Source organism: Dryas octopetala, chromosome 3 (assembly GCF_963921425.1).
Source record: "Dryas octopetala chromosome 3, drDryOcto1.1, whole genome shotgun sequence".
NCBI classification, from domain to species: Eukaryota; Viridiplantae; Streptophyta; class Magnoliopsida; order Rosales; family Rosaceae; genus Dryas; species Dryas octopetala.
Window position 1 is genome coordinate 26,242,748 of NC_141368.1, and position 23,456 is coordinate 26,266,203.

The 23,456-nt window shown below is 32.7% G+C and overlaps 4 protein-coding genes across 6 annotated transcripts; 3 read left to right on the top strand and 1 right to left on the bottom strand.

Moving 5' to 3' along the window:
• The first annotated feature begins 841 nt into the window (after positions 1–841).
• LOC147292102 (phenylacetaldehyde reductase-like) lies at positions 842–7,722 on the top strand. 2 transcript variants are annotated; one of them, XM_086238219.1, is made up of 6 exons: positions 842–1,001; positions 3,989–4,158; positions 4,891–5,082; positions 5,704–5,866; positions 6,513–6,696; positions 7,214–7,722. In XM_086238219.1, exons 1-6 carry the CDS (start codon positions 881–883, stop codon positions 7,356–7,358), a joined length of 975 nt encoding a protein of 324 aa, XP_086094345.1. In that variant the 5' UTR covers positions 842–880; the 3' UTR covers positions 7,359–7,722. The 2 variants fall into 2 exon arrangements, with proteins under 2 accessions (XP_086094345.1, XP_086094346.1); XM_086238220.1 differs by lacking the exon at positions 4,891–5,082.
• A 2,192-nt stretch (positions 7,723–9,914) lies between these two features.
• LOC147292103 (uncharacterized) lies at positions 9,915–13,371 on the bottom strand. The gene is made up of 8 exons (XM_086236126.1): positions 13,296–13,371; positions 12,844–12,963; positions 12,522–12,667; positions 12,290–12,437; positions 12,093–12,176; positions 11,208–11,320; positions 10,409–10,606; positions 9,915–10,245 (listed from the first exon to the last, which is right to left on the bottom strand). Exons 1-8 carry the CDS (start codon positions 13,369–13,371, stop codon positions 10,018–10,020), a joined length of 1,113 nt encoding a protein of 370 aa, XP_086092252.1. The 3' UTR covers positions 9,915–10,017.
• Positions 13,372–14,760: 1,389 nt separating this feature from the next.
• Positions 14,761–17,038, top strand: LOC147292104 (phenylacetaldehyde reductase-like). The gene is made up of 4 exons (XM_086236128.1): positions 14,761–14,796; positions 15,205–15,405; positions 16,070–16,187; positions 16,851–17,038. Exons 1-4 carry the CDS (start codon positions 14,761–14,763, stop codon positions 17,036–17,038), a joined length of 543 nt encoding a protein of 180 aa, XP_086092254.1.
• Positions 17,039–17,915: 877 nt separating this feature from the next.
• LOC147292105 (phenylacetaldehyde reductase-like) lies at positions 17,916–22,741 on the top strand. Of its 2 annotated transcripts, XM_086235230.1 has the most exons (7): positions 17,945–18,094; positions 19,012–19,181; positions 19,951–20,142; positions 20,699–20,855; positions 21,027–21,029; positions 21,501–21,681; positions 22,233–22,741. In XM_086235230.1, exons 1-7 carry the CDS (start codon positions 17,974–17,976, stop codon positions 22,375–22,377), a joined length of 969 nt encoding a protein of 322 aa, XP_086091356.1. In that variant the 5' UTR covers positions 17,945–17,973; the 3' UTR covers positions 22,378–22,741. The 2 variants fall into 2 exon arrangements, with proteins under 2 accessions (XP_086091355.1, XP_086091356.1); XM_086235229.1 differs by lacking the exon at positions 21,027–21,029 and having other exon boundaries at positions 17,916–18,094.
• Positions 22,742–23,456: the final 715 nt, after the last annotated feature.

Consider the following 23,456-nt stretch of genomic DNA (forward strand, 5'->3'; position numbering starts at 1 on the left):
TACATGTTTTATTATTATATAACGTACAGGTTGTGTTCTACTTCTACAATTCTACTTAGTAGAAATGTTGTGTTTCTTTTAATTATAGGTCTAATCTTAAATGTACATCAACAAATTACAAGAGTTTTCCTTGAGTTTTTGAACAATTTGGATAATTAAATATTAATTCTCATTTAATTTTACAAACATTTAAGAGTAAATTAGAAATACTACAATTATTGCATAAAAATTGAATCCCTAATTAAATAGCTAAATCCCTAAATGGCTAAAAAAATAAAATATAAGAGCTTAAATAGATTTATTAGTAATTAGTATAATAGGATTACTGTTGGGCTAAATTTATAACATATTTTCTATCCCTAAATTATACATTTTAGTCATTATTTTTAGTATTTTAATTGTTGGTTTGATTATTTAGTTAATTAATGATTTTTACTAGTTTTTTTTTTATTTCATAGATTTTATTTCATTTTAAGTTTTAACTAAATTAGGGTGTCCTTTACTTTATTTGTTGTTGAAATTTTATTTTATTTTGATGTGTGTTATTTTATTTGAAGAATTAATTGTGGCCCAAAAAGAAACAAAGAATAAAGAAGGTCAAGAAAGGAAGCCCAAGCTGCATGCATACCTCTCCAAGACTCCAACTCTCTCCAGTTCACTGGCCCACGTGAAGAATAAAGCCAACAACAAATTTGATTAATCAACGCGAATAGAGAGGATTAGAGGAAAGGAAAGGGAAGTGGGGTGGGGACAGGGGACAAACTATATTTTTTGGTCAAATAAAAAGCTGGTGTATATAATATATATATTTTTTTAAAAAGATATATACAGAGAGAGAGAGAGAGAGAGAGAGAGAGAGAGAGAGAGAGAGAGAGAGAGAATGGGCGGAGAGGCAAAGAAGGTTGTGTGTGTAACAGGAGCTTCGGGTTTCATAGCATCATGGCTGGTGAAGCTCTTATTACAAAGAGGCTATATCGTCAAAGCCACCGTTCGTGACCCAAGTCAGTACTATAATCACTACCATACTATTTCTTTTCTTTTTCTCATTTAACTTTACTCTTATATATCAAAACACTTCTTCCAATTCATAAATCTGATATTTTTTCAACTTCTTGGTTTTGGTTTGGTTATTGTACGTTTTACAAAAGATGTATATAAGATTAAGTCCTATATATATATATATATTCAACTCTTAATTTGTAGTGTGATTCTTGAAATTTAAGTATTTTTCCCATATATTCTATATTAATCAGAGGTGGGTGCAAGTTAATAGATTGGAAATTCCAGTTCTGTCTGAAATCTTTGTAAACAACTCTCAAGACAAAATTTCGGATTTAAAAATTTGGAAATATATATACTCGGAACATAGATCTATCTAAATATTGGGAGTTTCAAATATATTTAATTTGCACATGTGTTGACTGCATGCATGTAGGCTAAGTGGCAGTCGGAAGCTGAATCAGACCTTCCAATTAAGTTCCAACCACACACTAGGAGAACTTTTTAGATGCTCCAGTAACATCACCTGTTAGTTACCATGACACGTACCTGTTAGTCTGATGTGGCGCTCCCAACTAATGGGATCATGACACGTACATGTGGGGTTATAGTAGGACCCAAAAATTCCTCCACAATGGCAGCCATAGGAGTCATCATGACTATATGTCTAGCCACTCAAATGAAGATTACATTAATTTTAATCCTGTATTATAATCAATTTAAGAGGAGAACTTACATATCATGATGATTATGGGTGTATACATCTACGTGGTTATCTCTCTCTTTTATTACGTATGTATTAAAACACGTGATGAGAGAGATAGAAATAATGACATCCACATGTTACCTAAATGTTTAATTTTATAATAAGGGCATGTGAGAAAAAATAAATTTATAATAATTTGAGTCATTTGCAATATTTAAGTACAAAATCAATCCACCTATCCAACTTGTCAGATGTAACAAAGTTGGGAATTGGATAGGATGAACATAAAAGGGCTAATAGTGTATAACTTACTTTTAAAATATACAATGTAAAATTAATTTAAATATACATTATAAATCATTATAAAATATAAATCAATTTTATTTTCTTAAGAAAAAAAAGACCAATTTAGTCTTCGTAGTTTGTCTCTTATTTCACGTCAGTCTCCATAGTTTCATTTTTTTCAACCAAGTCCCTATAGTTTACTTTTAGTTACAATTAAATCCAAAATTAAAATTTCATCCAAATTTTAGAAGAAATAGCCTTTTTGTGAATTCATAAGCAAAACAGTCATAAAATTCAAATAATTGCAACCCCCGTGTTGACAAAAGAAAGAGTTCATAGTCACGAAATTTTAATTTTCAACTTGATTGTAACAAAATATAAATTGGATTGTGGACTTTTTAAAAAAATTAGAAACTATATGGACTTAAGTGATAAAAGGACCAAACTTGCCTTATATTATTTCCCACAAATTTTATATATAATATAAATATATCAATAATGCTAGTTGTCCTATATTTTTTTTCCTACATTTGTATCCCACCTGATGTGTCATTACTTTAATGGAAGGGTTTTTTTTTTTTAGGTTTTTTTTTTTTAATTTTTAGTGTCCAATGTATGAATGCCATGTAAGATGGTATGAAATTGTGGTATAAAAATGTGGTAAGTGTAGCATTACTGTAAATATATTTAAGCCTTAAACCAAGTCCAATTCAACTTTTTAATTGGGCTGGCTCAACCTGGCCCGTGTGGACATTGGACTTGGGTATTGTGGCTTAGGCTCACCCGACTCAGCCCCACACAGTCTTGGAAGCCCAAACCCAATAATTCTCTGTGGGACCAACCCTAGGCCCCAATGATGACCCTAGTATACAAATGTCCCATCAAGTGGGCTTCTATTTTTTAGAGTGCTTATATTCTCACTCTCATATTCTATTTCTCAACCCACCTTATTTTTACACCCCCATTAAAAATATAAAAACACTTTTACCACCTTCCATTATTCTTACTGTACCCTTTGATATACCAACTCAAACACTCACCCACTAAACACTCTTCTCACCCCCTTAACTATCACCTCACCCACGTACCCATCTTTTTTATAATTTCTTTCTTTTATAAACCCTAGTTTTTCACAAAAACACAAAATCAATGATACTATTTGGTTGATGCATATACATCTATTAAAAGGTATGATTATTCTATATCCTACTTTTTAAATTATTTTTTTTAGTTTTAAATCAAGAATTCATTATAATTTAATGTTTCTTTTGATTTAGAAGTTGAGTATTGATTTTAGGGATTTAATTTAAAGTTTAGGGATGAATTATAAGATTGATGTAAGTCTATTTTTTTGCAATTGTTAAAGTGATCGAGAACATTATTCAACGATGCCCAAGCTTTCATTGTAGGAGTCGAATCATTGTTTGCAGATTTCACTTTATGTATCTTAAAATTGTTCTTCTTAGTTTGTAGGTATATGCTTACTATGAACACAAATCACTGGCACAAACCTTAATTAAATGATACTAGCAGCCATAGAGAAGCTTAATTAAGACATTTGTCTCATTGTGTTTGGTTCATGTGATCCTTATTATGTGGTACTTCTAATGAGACTTTTGACAACTTAGATTTTGGTCGTCATATCATCTAAGCTTGTATTGTATAGTTTTATATTCAGTAATCAAAGAATTAATGATATGAGAAAAAGAGAAAAAGATTAAAGGGCTTATGGAGTTTAAATTGTTGTAGGAAGGTGGGTGAGTAAAGAATATATGAGTAGAGTATATTTATTTATTTATTTATTTTTTTAGTCAAGTCTTTAAAAGTCATTTTACAAAAAGATAAATTTTTCATTATCAATTTTATTTAAATATGGATGGAAAAATAAGAAAGGGGAGAAATATAACCACTCATTCCTTATTCAACTCATTAATGTCCCATCAAGTGGGCTTCTATTCTTTATTCAACTCGTTACTTGCGTGTATATGTATGCCACAGATGACCCAAAGAAAACAGAACACTTACTCGCACTTGATGGAGCAAAAGAAAGGCTTCATTTGTTCAAAGCAGATTTGTTAGAAGAAGGATCATTTGACACTGTAATTGATGGGTGTGAAGGTGTTTTCCATACAGCATCACCTGTACTACTTTCAGCCACTGACCCACAGGTTCATCCCTTTTACCTTCATACTTCAAATGTTCTACTATTCTTGTAACTGCCTTTTGCATAATTTTGTAAATTCATCTTGAGCCAACAGTTAATAAATCAAAGTCAAACTGACATTGCTGAAACATTTGAAAATAAGTTTTGTCAAGCCTTTACCAACAAGTGGAAATAAAATTTTACGGCATTATTTTTTTATGGTCTCCAATCTAAGAACAAACTTAGAACAGGAATCTGAAAATCTTTATCTATTTACTTTTAGAGACATGTAACGGAGGCAATTGCCATTACCCATTTAAGAATTACAACCACTAAACCATGAGAAATGTAAACCAACTGCTTCAGCTTCTTTCGTTTTAACTTTCTGTGGCAATTTGACCCTCAGATTATTTGTTTCAATTTTTTTGGGAGCTATTTTTATGATCTTTTCCTTCATTTCCCTTTGACAGAAACTATGATCTACATCTTTTGTCTTCATAATTTAGCAGTTTCTTTACTTTGCCCATCTTTCTCATTGGAGAACTGGATGGGATTAAATTCCCAGAAATATTTTAGATGTTTCTTGACAAAATTTGATTGGGTTTGCTGAAAGTGGGAAATGATACGGATTCTATTTCCATCTTTGCAGAATCATGTGAATGTGTGTGCGTGTGTGTATTTTATTAGAGAATCAACATACTTTCAAAACTTTTTTTCATTGTAAAAACTGCAATGATTCTTTGTCTCCACATCTCAGGCAGAATTAATTGACCCTGCAGTAAAGGGAACGCTTAACGTTCTTAAATCATGCGTAAAGTTTCCTAATGTGAAGAGGGTAGTTTTAACATCTTCTATGGCTTCAGTTTTGGTCAATGGAAGACCTTTGACCCCTGATGTGGTAGTTGATGAAACATGGTTTTCGGATCCACTTGTATGTGAGAAGTTGGAGGTACGTATATATTTTCACATACTGATTATCTTCTTCCAAGTTTCAGCTTTTATTCATGATTCTGTGTTATATTTTCCATGACTACTAGAAACAAAATTTAACTTGTCAACTTAACAAATGTCTTGGTCCAATTATGCAAGAGGTGAATAATTGTGCAATCTGCCGTATTTCTCCTACAGAAGTAGCTTTCAAGTTTTTCTGCATCTTCTGGAGTTCAGGATGTCTGAGTAATGGCCTTCAATATGTTTTTTTGGGCTCATTTTGGGCATTCCTTTTTCACTGAAATCATTAAACTTTGGTTAAAAGCAAGAAGCATTGCAATTGTTTTTCCTCAAAGCCTTTATACAATCAGGCACTTCTTCCATCCAAATCATTGGTTCATGAGCTTTTTCGCTATAATTCAATGTCATTCTTTTTTCTTGTTCTAAGAGCAATATAGCAATAAATATCCCAGTTTTTTCTTACCCCAAAAATTTATCTCAGTTCTTCACTTAAAAACATTGGTTGGTTGCATGTTGTACTAATATAAATCAAAGTCAAAGCCAAAATTGTTGGTAAGCATAACATAAGACAAAGCAGTATATCTTGGTTTAGTATGAACTTCCTCTTTTGTTTGTTCAGCAATGGTATATGCTTTCAAAAACTTTAGCCGAGGAGGCTGCTTGGAAATTTGCTAAAGGAAATGGGATTGACTTGGTTACGATACATCCACCACACGTGATTGGTCCACTCTTGCAGCCAACTCTTAATCTCTCTGTGGAGATGATTCTGAATCTTAAAACTGGTACATTTCAGCAACTTCTTTCTTATCTTGCTTGGTTAGGGAAGAGGGTGATGACAAGTCAGGCCATTTTTCAGAAAATTAGATGTGTCAAAACATTTGCTTAAAGTAGGAATGTTTATCCAAAATTAAAGTAACTAGATGTTGCTTCGAGTAACAAAATAAAGTTTAAAGTTAGTCATTTGAAATATAAAACTAATCTGTCCAGAGCTTCTACAATTCTAGTTGATAAAGTGAATTAAATCCCTTCCTACCTACTTAATTCACTTCCTACCTACTCTTTTTGTTATCAGAAGGAGTAGTTTATTTCCTTTGGGATTTCCATGGTAACCTCTTTCCGTATAGAGTAGTTCACAGAACTATAAAAGTACTCCGACATTTTGATCTAGAGCAGCCTGAAACTTATAGGTTGATGTCATCTTACTGCTTGGGTTAAACTTATTTCAAGATATGGAGCCTGGGGGGTACTTAATGAGAAATGCTTTAATCTTTATACATTATCCATTTTGGTTTTCCGCCTCTTCATCAACAATTTTCAGACCTACTAAATTCCAATGGCCCAGTAGAATATTTTCAACCCTTTTGTTTGAAATGATTCTTATGCAAGCAGTAGATTTGTTTTTAGTCGTTTGTTTATTTTTTAATGCAGTTGAAGCAATAACCGGCACAAATTATCTATCTACTGATGTTAGAGATGTTGCCTCTGCTCATATTCAAGCATTTGAAGTTCCTTCAGCTAGTGGACGATATTGTTTAGTTGGACATGCTACACCCATTTCTGAGGCTTTGAGGATTTTACAAAAACTTCATCCCACTTTTTGCCTTCCTGGAAAGTAAGTTATCATTTGCAAAGATGCCACAAATTGGTGCTGTTGCCATTGATTAAGGTTACTTTATCTGACCAATTTACATGTTTAACTCGTCTATTAGAGGCTGTGTTCTACTCAGTTTAAATGTTGTGCATCTTTATTAGGGTCTGAGCTCCTCTTCTTACTCGTTTACAGTAAAATCAGCAAGAAAAGATTAGTTATTATATCACGATGCATTGACACTGGCACAAGTTGCCCTTTTTTGCCATTTGGATTTGAAAGAATTACATATACTGAGAATAAAATTTAATTTACATTTGCAACTCACTTGAAATTTTACGTTGGCTAAATATTTTTTGGGGTTGTTGTTTAGAATTTTTTGTAGCATATATGGTTCGATCTTTCTTCATAATACTGCATTAGATCAAATTACCAATTTTCATATTAGTTAAATATGCCACTAATGAAAACTCCCTGAATGTGGCATATTTCCAAGGAAAATTCATCTTCTTTATTTTTTTATTTATTTCATTGTTATCAGATATGAGGATGACAAACCTTCTGACGCAACATATCAAGTATCCCAGGAGAAAGCAAAAGGTTTGGGAGTTACTTTCCTTCCATTGGAAGTAAGTCTTAGGGACACCGTTGAAGGCCTCAAGGAGAAGGGCTTCCTCAAGGTTTGAATTATGCAGCTGACAGCAACTTGTTTGCTGCACAAGTTGGTGGCATGTTGTCTTTGGAAGTGTGTTTTCTGCTAAATTTCTCTAGAGATGATGAAAATAATATTGTTGGTGTTGAGACTTTCTTAAATTTATACTATCAAGCCCCAAATGCTTACAAGTTGCGTTCAGCTCTTTATGGCTCAATTATAAAAAGAGTTTTTACCAAACTAGTAAAAGTGTACATTGGAAGTCATGGGGATGGATCCCATACATGGGGGATTGCTCCCAGCCCTGGGGGATTCCATGTGTATGCATATACACTTGAACCTTATAGTCAGTTCACTGTTGAGCTTAAAATAAATAAATTATGTTGTTGTGTGTGTTATTATAATTTTTCTCTTATTTTCTTATTCATTCTCCATAATTATTTGCTTTCTTTTAGTAGCAATAAAAGTGCCTGATGTAATTGGCACTTCACTCATAACTCCTTTATGCTTGTTTAATGATGGGAAATTATTTCATATGATTATATATTTTATAGAGATAATTAGGCTTAGATAATTTAGAAAAACAGTTTTTACATAGAGACTGTGGGTGTTTTAAAATTTATAAAAAAATTATTTTAATTTATAATAAAGTTTTTCCGCGATTTGAAGGTTATTTCACCTCCTAGGATATAAAGTAGGTTTTGTATCCAAAATCTCGGAGTTAAAACTTAACATAAAATCGTCAAAGAAGAAAAATAAAATCGTCATAGGGGATGGATCCCATACATGGGGGATTGCTCCCAGCCCTGGGGGATTCCATGTGTATGCATATGTACTTGAACCTTATAGTCAGTTCACTGTTGAGCTTAAAATAAATAAATTCTGTTGTTGTGTGTGTTATTATAATTTTTCTCTTATTTTCTTATTCATTCTCCATTTGTTCATTGATTATTTGCTTTCTTTTAGTAGCAATAAGAGTGCCTGATGTAATTGGCACTTCACTCATAACTCCTTTATGCTTGATTAAATGATGGGAAACTATTTCATATGATTATATATATTTTATAGAGATAATTAGGCTTAGATTATTTAGAAAAACAGTTTTTAGATATAGACCGTGAGTGTTTTAAAATTTATAAAAAAATTATTTTAATTCATAATAATTTATAAGAAAATCCTTTTAATTTATAATAATTTATAAGAAAATCCTTTTAATTCATAATAAAGTCTTTTCCCGATTTTAAGGGTATTTCCCCTCCTAGGGTATAGAGTAGGCTTTGTAGAGGCTTCATGTTAAGTTTTAACTCCGAAATTTTGGGTGAAGCCCAAAATCTTGAAGTTATGTTCACCCAAAATCTTGGAGTAAAAACCTAACATAAAAAAAGAAGAAAAATAAAAAAACTTAATTAAAAGCCTTAAATCACTACCGATCTTAATCTAAGAGAGACTCATAAAATGGAGTTAACTCTAAGTCTTCCTATTTTATATTAGGTTTGCAAGTTTAAGTAGTTCTCATATATTTCATATTAGGTTGCTAGTTATGTAACCAGTTCTCATATATATTGCAAAACCATTTCTCTGCTCCCACGATCATATCAAAATTGTCATAGCAAAACCCATCTCCTTCATACTCCTAATTCTTTATAACCAACCAACCAACCAACCAAGAGGGAGACCAGATGATTAACCAACTGTGATGTTCAGTAATTGAAATAACTCGGTACTTTATTTTTTGGGTAAAATGAAATTAACTCATACACACACATCATTCTCTTAAATATAAAGAAGATTCTAATTTAGCAAGAGTTTTGAAGCTTAGTTCCATGTTAAAAAACTCTATTATAGGAGTTTAGTCCCTAAACTCTAAGGCCTAGTTTGATGCATAGGATATGATTAGATATAATAAATGACTAAATTCATGTATATTCAAATAAGAAGTTCCTAACTTGAATGAATAAGATGTATTAAGATGGACTAATCATAAGGGGATAATTATCCCTTCCAATTTCCCCAAAAATGTAGGATTAAATAATCCATGTTCTTCCCATGTTCTTCCTTCAAGTTAGAAAATATTTTTCATGTTCTTTCTTGAATGCACATGCATGTAACTATTTATCCTATCTAATCCTATTCTATGCACAAACGAGAAATATCAACCCTAAACTAAACTATGAATGAGCTCCAAATAGCACCTTGCAGCTCTTAAAAAATGAATCATCATGAAAAGAAATTTAAAACTTATGTTTGGATACTTGGATAGCCTATTCCTTCCTTTTTTGTATCAAACAACCAAACAAGCACAACCCCAATTCACCGATTGCGAAGACAACTGTGTCACTGCGCTTCGGTTTCTTGTTGCGGTTCTCTAGCAACATACCCAGTGACATTTTTGCAATCTGACTTGTCTACACACACAGACATTCTTTGTCTTTATTGTTTAACTGGTCCTCTCTCTGCCTGCATGTTACTCTTCGTAACCTCTACTTAGAGTCTTATTCTTTGGCGGAATCCCATAGTTCCTATACAGTTTGCAAGACTTAGTTCGGCTTAGCATTCAGAAACTTGGAGGAGAATTCTCAGATTGTGCCACCAGAAAAGCATATGTATTGATTTCATCTTGGATTGTTCACATAAAACATGTAATAAAGAACCCTAAGACCATCCTTGTTACAAACATAAGAAGGCTATTTTGCTTACTCATATTCTGCAATCTCAAAAACTCGGGCAGTTCCATCAGTAGATACTGAAACAAGAAACTTCTGGTCGGTAGATACAGAGAGAGACTGAATGTGTTCACTGTGCCCATTGAAGGTTCTTACACAATCACCAGAGAGACTATCCCTTAATCGAACCTTCCCATCCGCACAACCTGTTGCTAGGTACTTTGATCCACCAAGCCATGTCAAGCATGTCACTCCATCCTGACCACAAGTAAGATTTCTTCCATTAGACCAGTTGCCAAGATTTAAAATCCTGAAGTATTATCAGCCAACACATTGACATTGACTGGAACCAAACAAGCTGGTAATCAGTTGAAATATGTAAAAAGAAGAATAAATGATACAAGATGAAACTCCAAAACACCTCATGGTCACATGTGGAACGGGGCAATGAGTGCTGCAAATCCCAGATAATAAGCTTATTATCCATACCTCCTGTTGCAGCCCAAGGGGAGCTGTCGTACAAATACAATTCAAGGCATGAGTATAGTGGCAGTATACTACATTTGAGTCGCACTGATTGCAAAGATTCAAAAACTACACGTAGTTCACTAACTTCAAAATTTCAAAATTCTTTAACTACATTTCTTTCTTTTTTTTTTTTTCTTTTTTTTTCAAAACCATTCTTGCCGTACCTAAGAATTTAACTCATTCCATCCAGATCAATATAAGTATCCAATGATTCAACTTTCATTAAACTGATGTGCACAAAGACAATTATAGCAAGAGTCACTCATATTATTCACATCTTTAGATCATACAGCCATGATCAAAGGGATCACACACATTTGCTTATAAACAAAGAAATAGTTAGTTAACTGCATTTGCATGGTTTGATTCCACTCTTTCCAAATAGACCAAGGCTTAAGTTGAAAAACTCCCAAGTTTGATATTCTCCCCAATGCCTCATGTATAGCTGTTGATGTCATAGAATGGTCAAAAAAATTACATGAAACTTTTCATTATGATTATAAAAAATTCACCGACTGAATCTAAATGTGAAACCAAGGAACTAAAGACCTATTCATTGGAAAAAAAAAAAAAATTAAATTAATATAAAATAAAATAAAATATTAAAGGTCTGATAATTATAGAAGTTAAACCAGGGAACTAACGACCAAACATCCTTCCAGTTGTATTGAATACAACAAAATACATCATACCTTTCCAGTTGTGTTTGCAATATGGACAGAACCATCAATAGAACCAGTAATAGCTAGAGTTGAATCAGAGCTTATTGCTAAGCATGTCAGTCCAGCGGTATGGTACGGGTGACCTAGAACACAAAATGTGTCAAAATTGCCAATCAAAGGACAAACAAGTACCATCTTCTGTCACAACTTCATTTTAAAATAAACGAGTACGATGATGGAACCATAAGCATGCTCAGATCCAAAAGGAATAACTTACAATAGATAAGGAATGAAAGAAATTCAGGAAAAGATACTTTGGATAAATTATGTTATGAAACAGATTGAACTAGGAGAGGGGGAAAACATAAAATTTGAAAGAAGTTCATTATAGATAATCAATTTCGGGGAAAGGGTGGAGGGATAGACCTTCCACCCAAGTTTCAGTATTGGCACCTTATAAAAAATAAACTTTCGGCTGATATAAGAGTACACCAGCTGAAATTTTGAACCTTGTGTGCATGATTGTTGCAGAACCTGATGTCTATTTCTCCTTGGATATATTAAAACAATATCTGTGTGTCATTCTCATCTTCGTTTTGTTTAGAGGTTGTCACACTTCCTCATATTTTGGGTTTTGGAAAGGCAGGGTTCTTAATGAAGTTGGAAAACATCGCACCATCAATTGGTCATAGAATAAGCAGTGAGATCAAGCTTCTCCACATCTTCATAGCCTAGCTTTCAAAAGTTTAAACTTAATTCTATTTCCCAATAAGCAAGGAAATACATCATTATGATTTGGATTTTTAACTTTTCATTCTACCTTTTCTGTATTGCTTTTTGCTCCCAAACTTCAACTACTTTAATTTGTAAGGACGAACAATATAGAAAATTTTATATGAAAATCCAAACACATACCTTGTACCACATGAATGTTCTCACCACTTTTAGGATTCCATATTCTCAAAGTTGCATCATCAGAACCAGTGCATATTGTTTTACCTTAAGCAACCAGCAAAAGACCTTTTCAAATTAGTTTAAATATGAAATGGGTAATAACTACAGTTTACTAAAAAGAGGGGGAAAAGCATCAAGAAGAAAGAATAGTTGCATACCATCAGGGGTAAAATCACCACAAGTTACGCTACTTCCATGACTTGAAAATAAATTAAGATAGGAACCTTTGTCGGCATTCCACATCCAAACCGTAGAGTCCTCCGAACCAGCCAAGACCAGGTGCCCTCTAGGATGCCACCTGACCCACTGAGAAGTCGCATAGTCCATATTAAATTTTCGTTAATTTATGGTATAATAGCAATAGTACAGAAATTCTGCCCAAAATCTTACCTCAATCCCCCCTCCCGGACCATCAAGAGCACTCCTTAGATTTCCAGATGTTACATCCCAAATTTGAATAATTCCATCCAAACTTGCAGATGCAAGCAACTGTCCATCAGTACTAAATGCTAAACCAGAAACAGAGTCCTTATGACCTGCAGAGCAGCTTACAAGAAGTTAAATTGACGAAAAGTGGACATATGATCGAATAAATGTATATAGCGTACTACTTCTGGAGCTAGGGGTCTAAGGTGAAATTGGGTTTATACTAAAGCAAATAATTATGGATAACAATGCAAAGTACACAATTCTCTCATACATGTACACCTACCTTGGAGCTCATGAGCCCAATCTCCTTGTCCAATCTTCCAAAGAAGCCCTCTATCATCTCCACCCCTAGTTGCAACTAACGTAGGATCTGTTGGGCTGCAGACAACTGTGTAAAGTTCACCTGTCCAGAAAAGAAAGATACTTGATATACTATATTTCTAAGTAATCCAAGACATGGCAAGGCCCGAGTTAACCAGCAAAGCATCAACCAGAAGTCAATGCTACAATGCACTGCAATTCTATAATGGGTAGTGCTAGGGAGACCATCTCTTTGTACCATCTAGTGTACCATCTCTCTAATAGAGGTGGGGCCATAGAGATGGTCTCCCTAGCAATTTCCTTCTATAATGTAACTCACTTAGACTATTATGACTTGTAGTGAAGTCGCTATTGACTATTAAGAAAACATAATGTGTGTGTTACAACGGGTGGAATGCATAAAAAAAGGGTAACTCTTATCGGCGTGACCCGTAAAAATGTGCATGGAATCATCAGCCTCATCTGAAACAATTAAAAACATACATACCATACCAATCAATCAAATAAAATTCATGAGAAAAGAAAAAAAGAACCCATATCATACATAAGGAATTACATGCCGAAGAAAATGGGTTCTAGTGAAGTGGCATGCCAACAATTTCATCATCCGCATCTGCATCAGGAAGATCTGCAACCCACAACACATGACCAAGAAATTAACAAATATTATTTCATATATTGTATACATAATTTAATAGATACCAACTCATTTAAATAGTTTTTAATAGCATACTAATACTATAATACCAACATTAATACAAACTATAATGAACATATAATAATCAATGGACCCTAAACTAGTTTATGTAAACTAGTATAATAAACATATATATAATGAACCATAAACCCTACTATAACAAACATAAAAAGTTATAAACTAGTTTATATACTCTCTTTTTTTGTCATTAAACCATCTTCTATATACCTTAAAACCTCTATAGTATAGTTTATATTATATATAAAGTAATAAAACATATATGTTTAATGTTTTGGTGTTTTGGGGTTTGGGGTTTGGAGTTTTGGGGTTTATAGTATATATATAACCTTTCTATATAATTTATATAATACATTTTTATAATTTATATAAAACATATAATTTATATGTTTTTTAATATATATAATACATTTCTATATAAAAACTAATTAAAAATACCCTAATAATAATATTATACCATATCATAAACCTTAGGGTATAGGGTATATGATATACCATATCCTAAATATTTCTATAGTTATATACTAACTATGAATATATAGTCTTAGGGTATAGGATATAAGGTATAGGATTTAAATTTTTTTAAAAAACACAATAGTTTTTTAAGGTTTAGGGTATGAGATATAAGATATAGGGTTTAAAATTTAGTATATAGTTTTATACCAACTATGAATTATATATAAGGTATAAGAACTTATAAAAATATATCATTCAACATTTTTACATAATAAATATATGGTTCAATTGAAATAATTTTATTAATTTTATTATAAATTTATATACTCAGTTCGATTCGGTTTACCGATGGTACCAAAGTCTGAGAATCGAAATTGAACGGGAAGACAAGTTCGGTCGACGAACTGGTGTCTCGATTTCAGTTCCCACTCGGTCCGGTTATTTCAGGTATCGAGCGACCCAGTTTTGGGTCGATTCCCAATTTTTCGGTCAAACCGATCTAGCCCTAAGGTTGGTTCTCTTATGACTTTAAAAATTTTCTAAGCTATCTCAAGCAGAATTGATTGACCCTGCGGTCAAGGGAACGCTTAATGTTCTTAAATCATGCGTAAAGTTTCCTACTGTCAAGAGGGTTGTCTTAACATCTTCTATGGCTTCAGTTATGATCAATGGAAAACCTTTAACCCCTGATGTGGTAATTGATGAAACATGGTTTTCGATCCACTTGTTTGTGAGAAGTTGGAGGTACGTATGTGCTACTTGTTTCACCTTTTATTCATGATCATATGATTCATATGCTATATTTCCATGCATGACTATAAATTATATATATAAGGTATAAGAACTTATAAAAATATATTATTCAACATTTTTACATAATAAATATATGGTTCAATTAAAATAATTATATTAATTTTATTATATATTTATATACTCGGTTCGATTCGATTTACCGACAGTTCCAAAGTCTAGGAATCGAAACTGAACTGGGAAGATAGGTTCAGGCGACGAACTGGTGTCTCGATTTCGGTTCCCACTCGGTCCGGTTATTTCAGGTATCTAGTGACCCAGTTTTGGGTCGATTCCCAATTTTTCGGTCAAACCAACCCCGCTCTAAGGTTGGTTCTCTTATGACTTTAAAAATTTTCTAAGCTATCTCAAGCAGAATTGATTGACCCTGCAGTCAAGGGAACGCTTAATGTTCTTAAATCATGCGTAAAGTTTCCTACTGTCAAGAGGGTTGTCTTAACATCTTCTATGGCTTCAATTATGATCAATGGAAAACCTTTAACCCCTGATGTGGTAATTGATGAAACATGGTTTTCAGATTCACTTGTTTGTGAGAAGTTGGAGGTACGTATGTGCTACTCGTTTCACCTTTTATTCATGATCATATGATTCATATGCTATATTTCCATGCATGACTACTAGAAACAAAATTTAATATGTCAACTTAACAATTGTCTAGTTTCAGTTATGTAAGAGATGAATAAGTATGCAATCTGTCTAATTTCCTTTATATATCCTACAGAAGTAGCTTTCAAGTTTTTCTGCATCTTGGAGTTCAGGATGTCTAAGTAGTGGCCTTCAATATTTCTTTTTTCGGCTCCTTTTAGGTGTTCTTTTTTTCATTTAAATCATTGAAATCTGGTTCAAATCAAGAAGCATTGCAATTGTTTTGCACCAAAGCCTGCACAAAGTCAGGCACTTCTTCCATCCAAATCATTGTCTCATCAGCTCTCTAGCTAGCTATAATTTGATGTCACTCTTTTTCTTGTTCTAAGAGCAATATAGCATTAAATATCTCAGTTCTTTTTCACTTAACAATATTGGTTTGATGCATGTTCTTTTTCACTTAACAATATCTCAGTTCTTTTTCACTTAACAATATACCAAAATTGTTCATCTGATACTTGGGTTTATATTTGATATTGAGTCATGCTTATTTCTTAACATAAGACAAGGCTTTATATCTTGGTTTAGTATGAACTAAAACTTCCTTTTTTTCTTTGTCCAGGAATGGTATTATCTTTCAAAAACTTTAGCAGAGGAGGCTGCTTGGAAATTTTCTAAAGAAAATGGAATCGACTTGGTTACAATAAATCCAACATATATGATTTTAAATCTCAAAAATGGTACAGTACTTCAGCAACTATCTTTCTTATCTTGCTTCGTTAGGGAGAAGTATGATGAAAAGTCAGGCCATTTTTTAGCAAATAATGTGTGATGTGTCAAAACATTTGCTTTAAGTAGGAATGTTTGTTCAAAATTAAAGTAATGTTGCAGATTCGACCAAAAAAAAAAAAGTAATGTTGAAGAGAAGTGACAAAATAAATTTGTAGTCATTTGGAACATAAATTTAATTTGTCCAGAGCTAAGACAATTCTTGTTGAGTTGTTGCTGGTGTGGATTAAATCCCTTCATACCTACTCTTTTTGTTATCAGAAATGAGTAGTTTACTTCCTTTAGGAATTCCATGTTGATCTATTATCTGTACAGAAAAGTTCACAGAATACTCCGACATCTTGATCTAGAGCAACCTGAAACTTAAGGTTGATGTCAACTTTCTGCATAGGTTAAACTTATTCTATGATACGGAGCCTGTGAGCCACGTACTTAATGAGAAATGCAATAATCTTTATAAAATATCCATTTTTGTTTTCCACCTCGTCAACAACAATTTTTAGACCTACTCAATTTCGATGGCAAGTAGAATATTTTCAACCCCTTTGTTTTAAATGATTCTTGTAATGCAAGCAATGGATTGTTTTTTGTCTTTTGTTTCTTTCAATATGCAGATGAAGGAATAACCAGTTCAATTTATTTACCTACTGATGTTAGGGATGTTGCCTCTGCTCTTATTCAAGCATTTGAAGTTCCTTCAGCTAGTGGAAGATATTGTTTAGTTGGACATGTTACACCCATTTCCGAGGCTCTGAAGATTCTACAAAAACTTCATCCCACATATTGCCTTCCTGAAAAGTAAGTTATCATTTGCGAAAATGCCACAAATTGGATACTTTATTTCAGTAATGTACATGTTTTACTATTATATAACGTACAGGTTGTGTTCTACTTCTACAGTTCTACTTAGTAGAAATGTTGTGTTTCTTTTAATTATAGGTCTAATCTTAAATGTACATCAACAAATTACAAGAGTTTTCCTTGACTTTTTGAACAATTTGGATAATTAAATATTAATTCTCATTCAATTTACAAACATTTAAGAGTAAATTAGAAATACTACAATTATTGCATAAAAATTGAATCCCTAATTAAATAGCTAAATCCCTAAATGGCTAAAAAAATAAAATATAAGAGCTTAAATAGATTTATTAGTAATTAGTATAATAGGATTACTGTTGGGCTTAATTTATAACATATTTTCTATCCCTAAATTATACATTTTAGTCATTATTTTTAGTATTTTAATTGTTGGTTTGATTATTTAGTTAATTAATGATTTTTAGTAGTTTTTGTTTTATTTCATAGATTTTATTTCATTTTAAGTTTTAACTAAATTAGGGTGTCCTTTACTTTATTTGTTGTTGAGATTTTATTTTATTTTGATGTGTGTTATTTTATTTGAAGAATTAATTGTGGCCCAAAAAGAAACAAAGAATAAAGAAGGTCAAGAAAGGAAGCCCAAGCTGCATGCATACCTCTCCAAGACTCCAACTCTCTCCAGTTCACTGGCCCACGTGAAGAATAAAGCCAACAACAAATTTGATTAATCAACGCGAATAGAGAGGATTAGAGGAAAGGAAAGGGAAGTGGGGTGGGGACTGGGGACAAACTATATTTTTTGGTCAAATAAAAAGCTGGTGCAAAGATAGCCTTTCTAGCCCACAACTTGGTCCGTCACTGATTCTATCTATATATACACAGAGAGAGAGAGAGAGAGAGAGAGAGAGAGAGAGAATGGGCGGAGGGGCAAAGAAGGTTGTGTGTGTAACAGGAGCTTCGGGTTTCATAGCATCATGGCTGGTGAAGCTCTTATTACAAAGAGGCTATATCGTCAAAGCCACCGTTCGTGACCCAAGTCAGTACTATAATCACTACGATACTATTTCTTTTCTTTTTCTCAATTAACTTTGCTCTTATATATCAAAACACTTCTTCCAATTCATAAATCTGATATATTTTCAACTTTTTGGTTTTGGTTTGGTTATTGTACGTTTTACAAAAGATGTATATAAGATTAAGTCCTATATATATATATATTCAACTCTTAATTTGTAGTGTGATTCTTGAAATTTAAGTATTTTTCCTATATATTCTATATTAATCAGAGGTGGGTGCAAGTTAATAGATTGGAAATTCCAGTTCTGTCTGAAATCTTTGTAAACAACTCTCAAGACAAAATTTCGGATTTAAAAATTTGGAAATATATATACTCGGAACATAGATCTATCTAAATATTGGGAGTTTCAAATATATTTAATTTGCACATGTGTTGACTGCATGCATGTAGGCTAAGTGGCAGTCGGAAGCTGAATCAGACCTTCCAATTATATATATAACAAATTACCTCTTATAACAAAACACTTCTTCCAATTCATAAATCTGATATATTTTCAACTTCTTGGTTTTGGTTTGGTTATTGTACGTTTTACAAAAGATGTATATAAGATTTAAGGCCTATATATATATATATATATATATAGACTTCTTTAATTGAGGTATATCTTATTAGGGCCCACACAAGTCGTTTAGTATCGATCTGAACCATTCATTTTTTACATTTTCATTGATAGATCATCCTTGTAAAAAATTAGCTAAATCGGAAATCATTTGTCTATCTAACTTTGATCAAATAAATAGACGAACCAAATATTTTCGATTAAACCGTCCATTTGTTTTATCAAAGTTAGATAGACAAATGATTTTCGATTTGACTAATTTTTTGCAATGATGATCTATTAATTTTTTACAAATGATTTTATATGTATGCCACAGATGACCCAAAGAAAACAGAACACTTACTCGTACTTGATGGAGCAAAAGAAAGGCTTCATTTGTTCAAAGCAGATTTGTTAGAAGAAGGATCATTTGACACTGTAGTTGATGGGTGTGAAGGTGTTTTCCATACAGCATCACCTGTACTATTTTCAGTCACTGACCCACAGGTTCATCCCTTTACCTTCATACTTCAAATGTTCTACTATTCTTGTAACTGCCTTTTGCATAATTTTGTAAATTCATCTGGCATGAATCATACTCTGTGCATCTTGAGCCAACAGTTAATAAATCAAAGTCAAACTGACATTGCTGAAACATTTGAAAATAAATTTTGTCAAGCCTTTACCAACAAGCGGATATAAAATTTTACAGCATTATTTTTTTATTGTCTCCAATCTAAAAACGAACTTAGAACAGGAATCTGAAAATCTTTATCTAAGGCAGTTCTATTTACTTTTAGAGACATGTAACGGAGGCAATTGTCATTACCCATTTAAGAATTACAACCACTAAACCATGAGAAATGTAAACCAACTGCTTCAGTTTCTTTCGTTTTATTAACTTTCTGTGGCAATCTGACCCTCAGATTATTTGTTTCAATTTTTTTTGGAGCTATTTTTATGATCTTTTCCCTTATTTCCCATTGACAGAAACTATGATCTACATCTTTTGTCTTCATAATTTAGCAGTTTCTTTACTTTGCCCATCTTTCTCATTGGAGAACTGGATGGGATTAAATTCCCAGAAATATTTTAGATGTTTCTTGACGAATTTGATTGGGTTTGCTGAAAGTGGGAAATGATACGGATTCTATTTCCATCTTTGCAGAATCATGTGAATGTGTGTGCGTGTGTGTATTTTATTAGAGAATCAAAATACTTTCAAAACTTTTTTTCGTTGTAAAAACTGCAATGATTCTTTGTCTCCACATCTCAGGCAGAATTAATTGACCCTGCAGTAAAGGGAACGCTTAACGTTCTTAAATCATGCGTAAAGTTTCCTACTGTGAAGAGGGTAGTTTTAACATCTTCTATGGCTTCAGTTTTGTTCAATGGAAGACCTTTGACCCCTGATGTGGTAGTTGATGAAACATGGTTTTCGGATCCACTTGTATGTGAGAAGTTGGAGGTACGTATATATGTTCACATACTGATTATCTTCTTCCAAGTTTCAGCTTTTATTCATGATCCTGTGTTATATTTTCCATGACTACTAGAAACAAAATTTAACTTGTCAACTTAACAAATGTCTTGGTCCAATTATGCAAGAGGTGAATAATTGTGCAATCTGCCGTATTTCTCCTACAGAAGTAGCTTTCAAGTTTTTCTGCATTCCTTTTTCACTGAAATCATTAAACTTTGGTTAAAAGCAAGAATCATTGCAATTGTTTTTCCTCAAAGCCTTTATACAATCAGGCACTTCTTCCATCCAAATCATTGGTTCATCAGCTTTTTAGCTATAATTCAATGTCATTCTTTTTTCTTGTTCTAAGAGCAATATAGCAATAAATATCCCAGTTTTTTCTTACCCCAAAAATTTATCTTAGTTCTTCACTTAAAAACATTGGTTGGTTGCATGTTGTACTAATATAAATCAAAGTCAAAGCAAAAATTGTTGGTAAGCATAACATAAGACAAAGCAGTATATCTTGGTTTAGTATGAACTTCCTCTTTTGTTTGTTCAGCAATGGTATCTGCTTTCAAAAACTTTAGCCGAGGAGGCTGCTTGGAAATTTGCTAAAGGAAATGGGATTGACTTGGTTACGATACATCCACCATATGTGATTGGTCCACTCTTGCAGCCAACTCTTAATCTCTCTGTGGAGATGATTCTGAATCTAGGTACATTTCAGCAACTTCTTTCTTATCTTGCTTGGTTAGGGAAGAGGGTGATGACAAGTCAGGTCATTTTTCAGAAAATTAGATGTGTCAAAACATTTGCTTAAAGTAGGAATGTTTATCCAAAATTAAAGTAACTAGATGTTGGTTCGAGTAACAAAATAAAGTTTAAAGTTAGTCATTTGAAATATAAAACTAATCTGTCCAGAGCTTCTACAATTCTAGTTGATAAAGTGAATTAAATCCCTTCCTACCTACTTAATTCACTTCCTACCTACTCTTTTTGTTATCAGAATAAGTAGTTTATTTCCTTTGGGATTTCCATGGTAACCTCTTTCCGTACAGAGTAGTTCACAGAAATATAAAAGTACTCCGACATTTTGATCTAGAGCAGCCTGAAACTTATAGGTTGATGTCATCTTACTGCTTGGGTTAAACTTATTTCAAGATATGGAGCCTGGGGGTACTTAATGAGAAATGCTTTAATCTTTATACATTATCCATTTTGGTTTTCCACCTCTTCATCAACAATTTTCAGACCTACTAAATTCCAATGGCCCAGTAGAATATTTTCAACCCTTTTGTTTGAAATGATTCTTATGCAAGCAGTAGATTTGTTTTTAGTCTTTTGTTTATTTTTTAATGCAGATGAAGCAATAACCGGCACATATCTATCTACTGATGTTAGAGATGTTGCCTCTGCTCATATTCAAGCATTTGAAGTTCCTTCAGCTAGTGGACGATATTGTTTAGTTGGACATGCTACACCCATTTCCGAGGCTTTGAGGATTTTACAAAAACTTCATCCCACTTTTTGCCTTCCTGGAAAGTAAGTTATCATTTGCAAAGATGCCACAAATTGGTGCTGTTGCCATTGATTAAGGTTTCTTTATCCCACCCCGGCCAAAATAAAAAAAGGGTTCCTTTATTCCACCAATTTACACGTTTAACTCGTCTATTAGAGGCTGTGTTCTACTCAGTTTAAATGTTGTGCATCTTTATTAGGGTCTGAGCTCCTCTTCTTACTCGTTTACAGTAAAATCAGCAAGAAAAGATTAGTTATCATATCACGATGCATTGACACTGGCACAAATTGCCCTTTTTTGCCATTTGGATTTGAAAGAATTCCATATACTGAGAATAAAATTTAATTTACATTTGCAACTCACTTGAAATTTTACGTTGGCTAAGAATTTAATTGCGGTTGTTGTTTAGAATTTTTTGTAGCATATATGGTTCGATTCTTCATAATACTGCATTAGATCAAATTACCAATTTTCATATTAGTTAAATATGCCACTAATGAAAACTCCCTGAATGTGGCATATTTCCAAGGAAAATTCATCTTCTTTATTTTTTTATTTATTTCATTGTTATCAGATATGAGGATGACAAACCTTCTGACGCAACATATCAAGTATCCCAGGAGAAAGCAAAAGGTTTGGGAGTTACTTTCCTTCCATTGGAAGTAAGTCTTAGGGACACCGTTGAAGGCCTCAAGGAGAAGGGCTTCCTCAAGGTTTGAATTATGCAGCTGACAGCAACTTGTTTGCTGCACAAGTTGGTGGCATGTTGTCTTTGGAAGTGTGTTTTCTGCTAAATTTCTCTAGAGATGATGAAAATAATATTGTTGGTGTTGAGACTTTCTTAAATTTATACTATCAAGCCCCAAATGCTTACAAGTTGCGTTCAGCTCTTTATGGCTCAATTATAAAAAGAGTTTTTACCAAACTAGTAAAAGTGTACATTGGAAGTCATGGGGATGGATCCCATACATGGGGGATTGCTCCCAGCCCTGGGGGATTCCATGTGTATGCATATACACTTGAACCTTATAGTCAGTTCACTGTTGAGCTTAAAATAAATAAATTATGTTGTTGTGTGTGTTATTATAATTTTTCTCTTATTTTCTTATTCATTCTCCATAATTATTTGCTTTCTTTTAGTAGCAATAAAAGTGCCTGATGTAATTGGCACTTCACTCATAACTCCTTTATGCTTGTTTAATGATGGGAAATTATTTCATATGATTATATATTTTATAGAGATAATTAGGCTTAGATAATTTAGAAAAACAGTTTTTACATAGAGACTGTGGGTGTTTTAAAATTTATAAAAAAATTATTTTAATTTATAATAAAGTTTTTCCGCGATTTGAAGGTTATTTCACCTCCTAGGATATAAAGTAGGTTTTGTATCCAAAATCTCGGAGTTAAAACTTAACATAAAATCGTCAAAGAAGAAAAATAAAATGACTTAATTAAAAATTCTAAATTACTACCGGTCTTAGTTTAAAAAAGACTCATAAAATGGACTGAATTCTAAGTCTTCATATTTTATATTAGGTTTGCAAGTTTCCTTCAAAAATCTTTTTAATTCATAATAAAGTCTTTTTAATTTATAAAAAAATTCTTTTAATTCATAATAAGTTTTTCCGCGATTTGAAGGGTATTTCACCTCTTAGGATATAGAGTAGGCTTTGTATCCAAAATCTCAGAGTTAAAACTTAATATAAAACCGTCAAATAAGAAAAATAAAAGAACTTAATTAAAAACTCTAAATTACTACCAGTCTTAGTCTAAAAAAGGCTCATAAAATGGACAG

Coding starts and splice junctions, on each gene's coding strand:
- LOC147292102 (XM_086238219.1), top strand. CDS start 881: ATGGGCGGAGAGGCAAAGAAGGTTGTGTGTGTAACAGGAGCTTCGGGT. Junction 1,002..3,988: donor AGCCACCGTTCGTGACCCAA/GTCAGTACTATA, acceptor TGTATGCCACAG/ATGACCCAAAGAAAACAGAA. Junction 5,083..5,703: donor TTGTATGTGAGAAGTTGGAG/GTACGTATATAT, acceptor TTGTTTGTTCAG/CAATGGTATATGCTTTCAAA.
- LOC147292103 (XM_086236126.1), bottom strand. CDS start 13,371: ATGGTATGTATGTTTTTAATTGTTTCAGATGAGGCTGATGATTCCATG. Junction 12,438..12,521: donor GTCCGGGAGGGGGGATTGAG/GTAAGATTTTGG, acceptor GCGACTTCTCAG/TGGGTCAGGTGGCATCCTAG. Junction 11,321..12,092: donor GAACATTCATGTGGTACAAG/GTATGTGTTTGG, acceptor TTTGTGTTCTAG/GTCACCCGTACCATACCGCT.
- LOC147292104 (XM_086236128.1), top strand. CDS start 14,761: ATGGTTTTCGATCCACTTGTTTGTGAGAAGTTGGAG. Junction 14,797..15,204: donor TTGTTTGTGAGAAGTTGGAG/GTACGTATGTGC, acceptor AAATTTTCTAAG/CTATCTCAAGCAGAATTGAT. Junction 15,406..16,069: donor TTGTTTGTGAGAAGTTGGAG/GTACGTATGTGC, acceptor TTCTTTGTCCAG/GAATGGTATTATCTTTCAAA.
- LOC147292105 (XM_086235230.1), top strand. CDS start 17,974: ATGGGCGGAGGGGCAAAGAAGGTTGTGTGTGTAACAGGAGCTTCGGGT. Junction 19,182..19,950: donor TTTCAGTCACTGACCCACAG/GTTCATCCCTTT, acceptor TCCACATCTCAG/GCAGAATTAATTGACCCTGC. Junction 21,682..22,232: donor ACTTTTTGCCTTCCTGGAAA/GTAAGTTATCAT, acceptor CATTGTTATCAG/ATATGAGGATGACAAACCTT.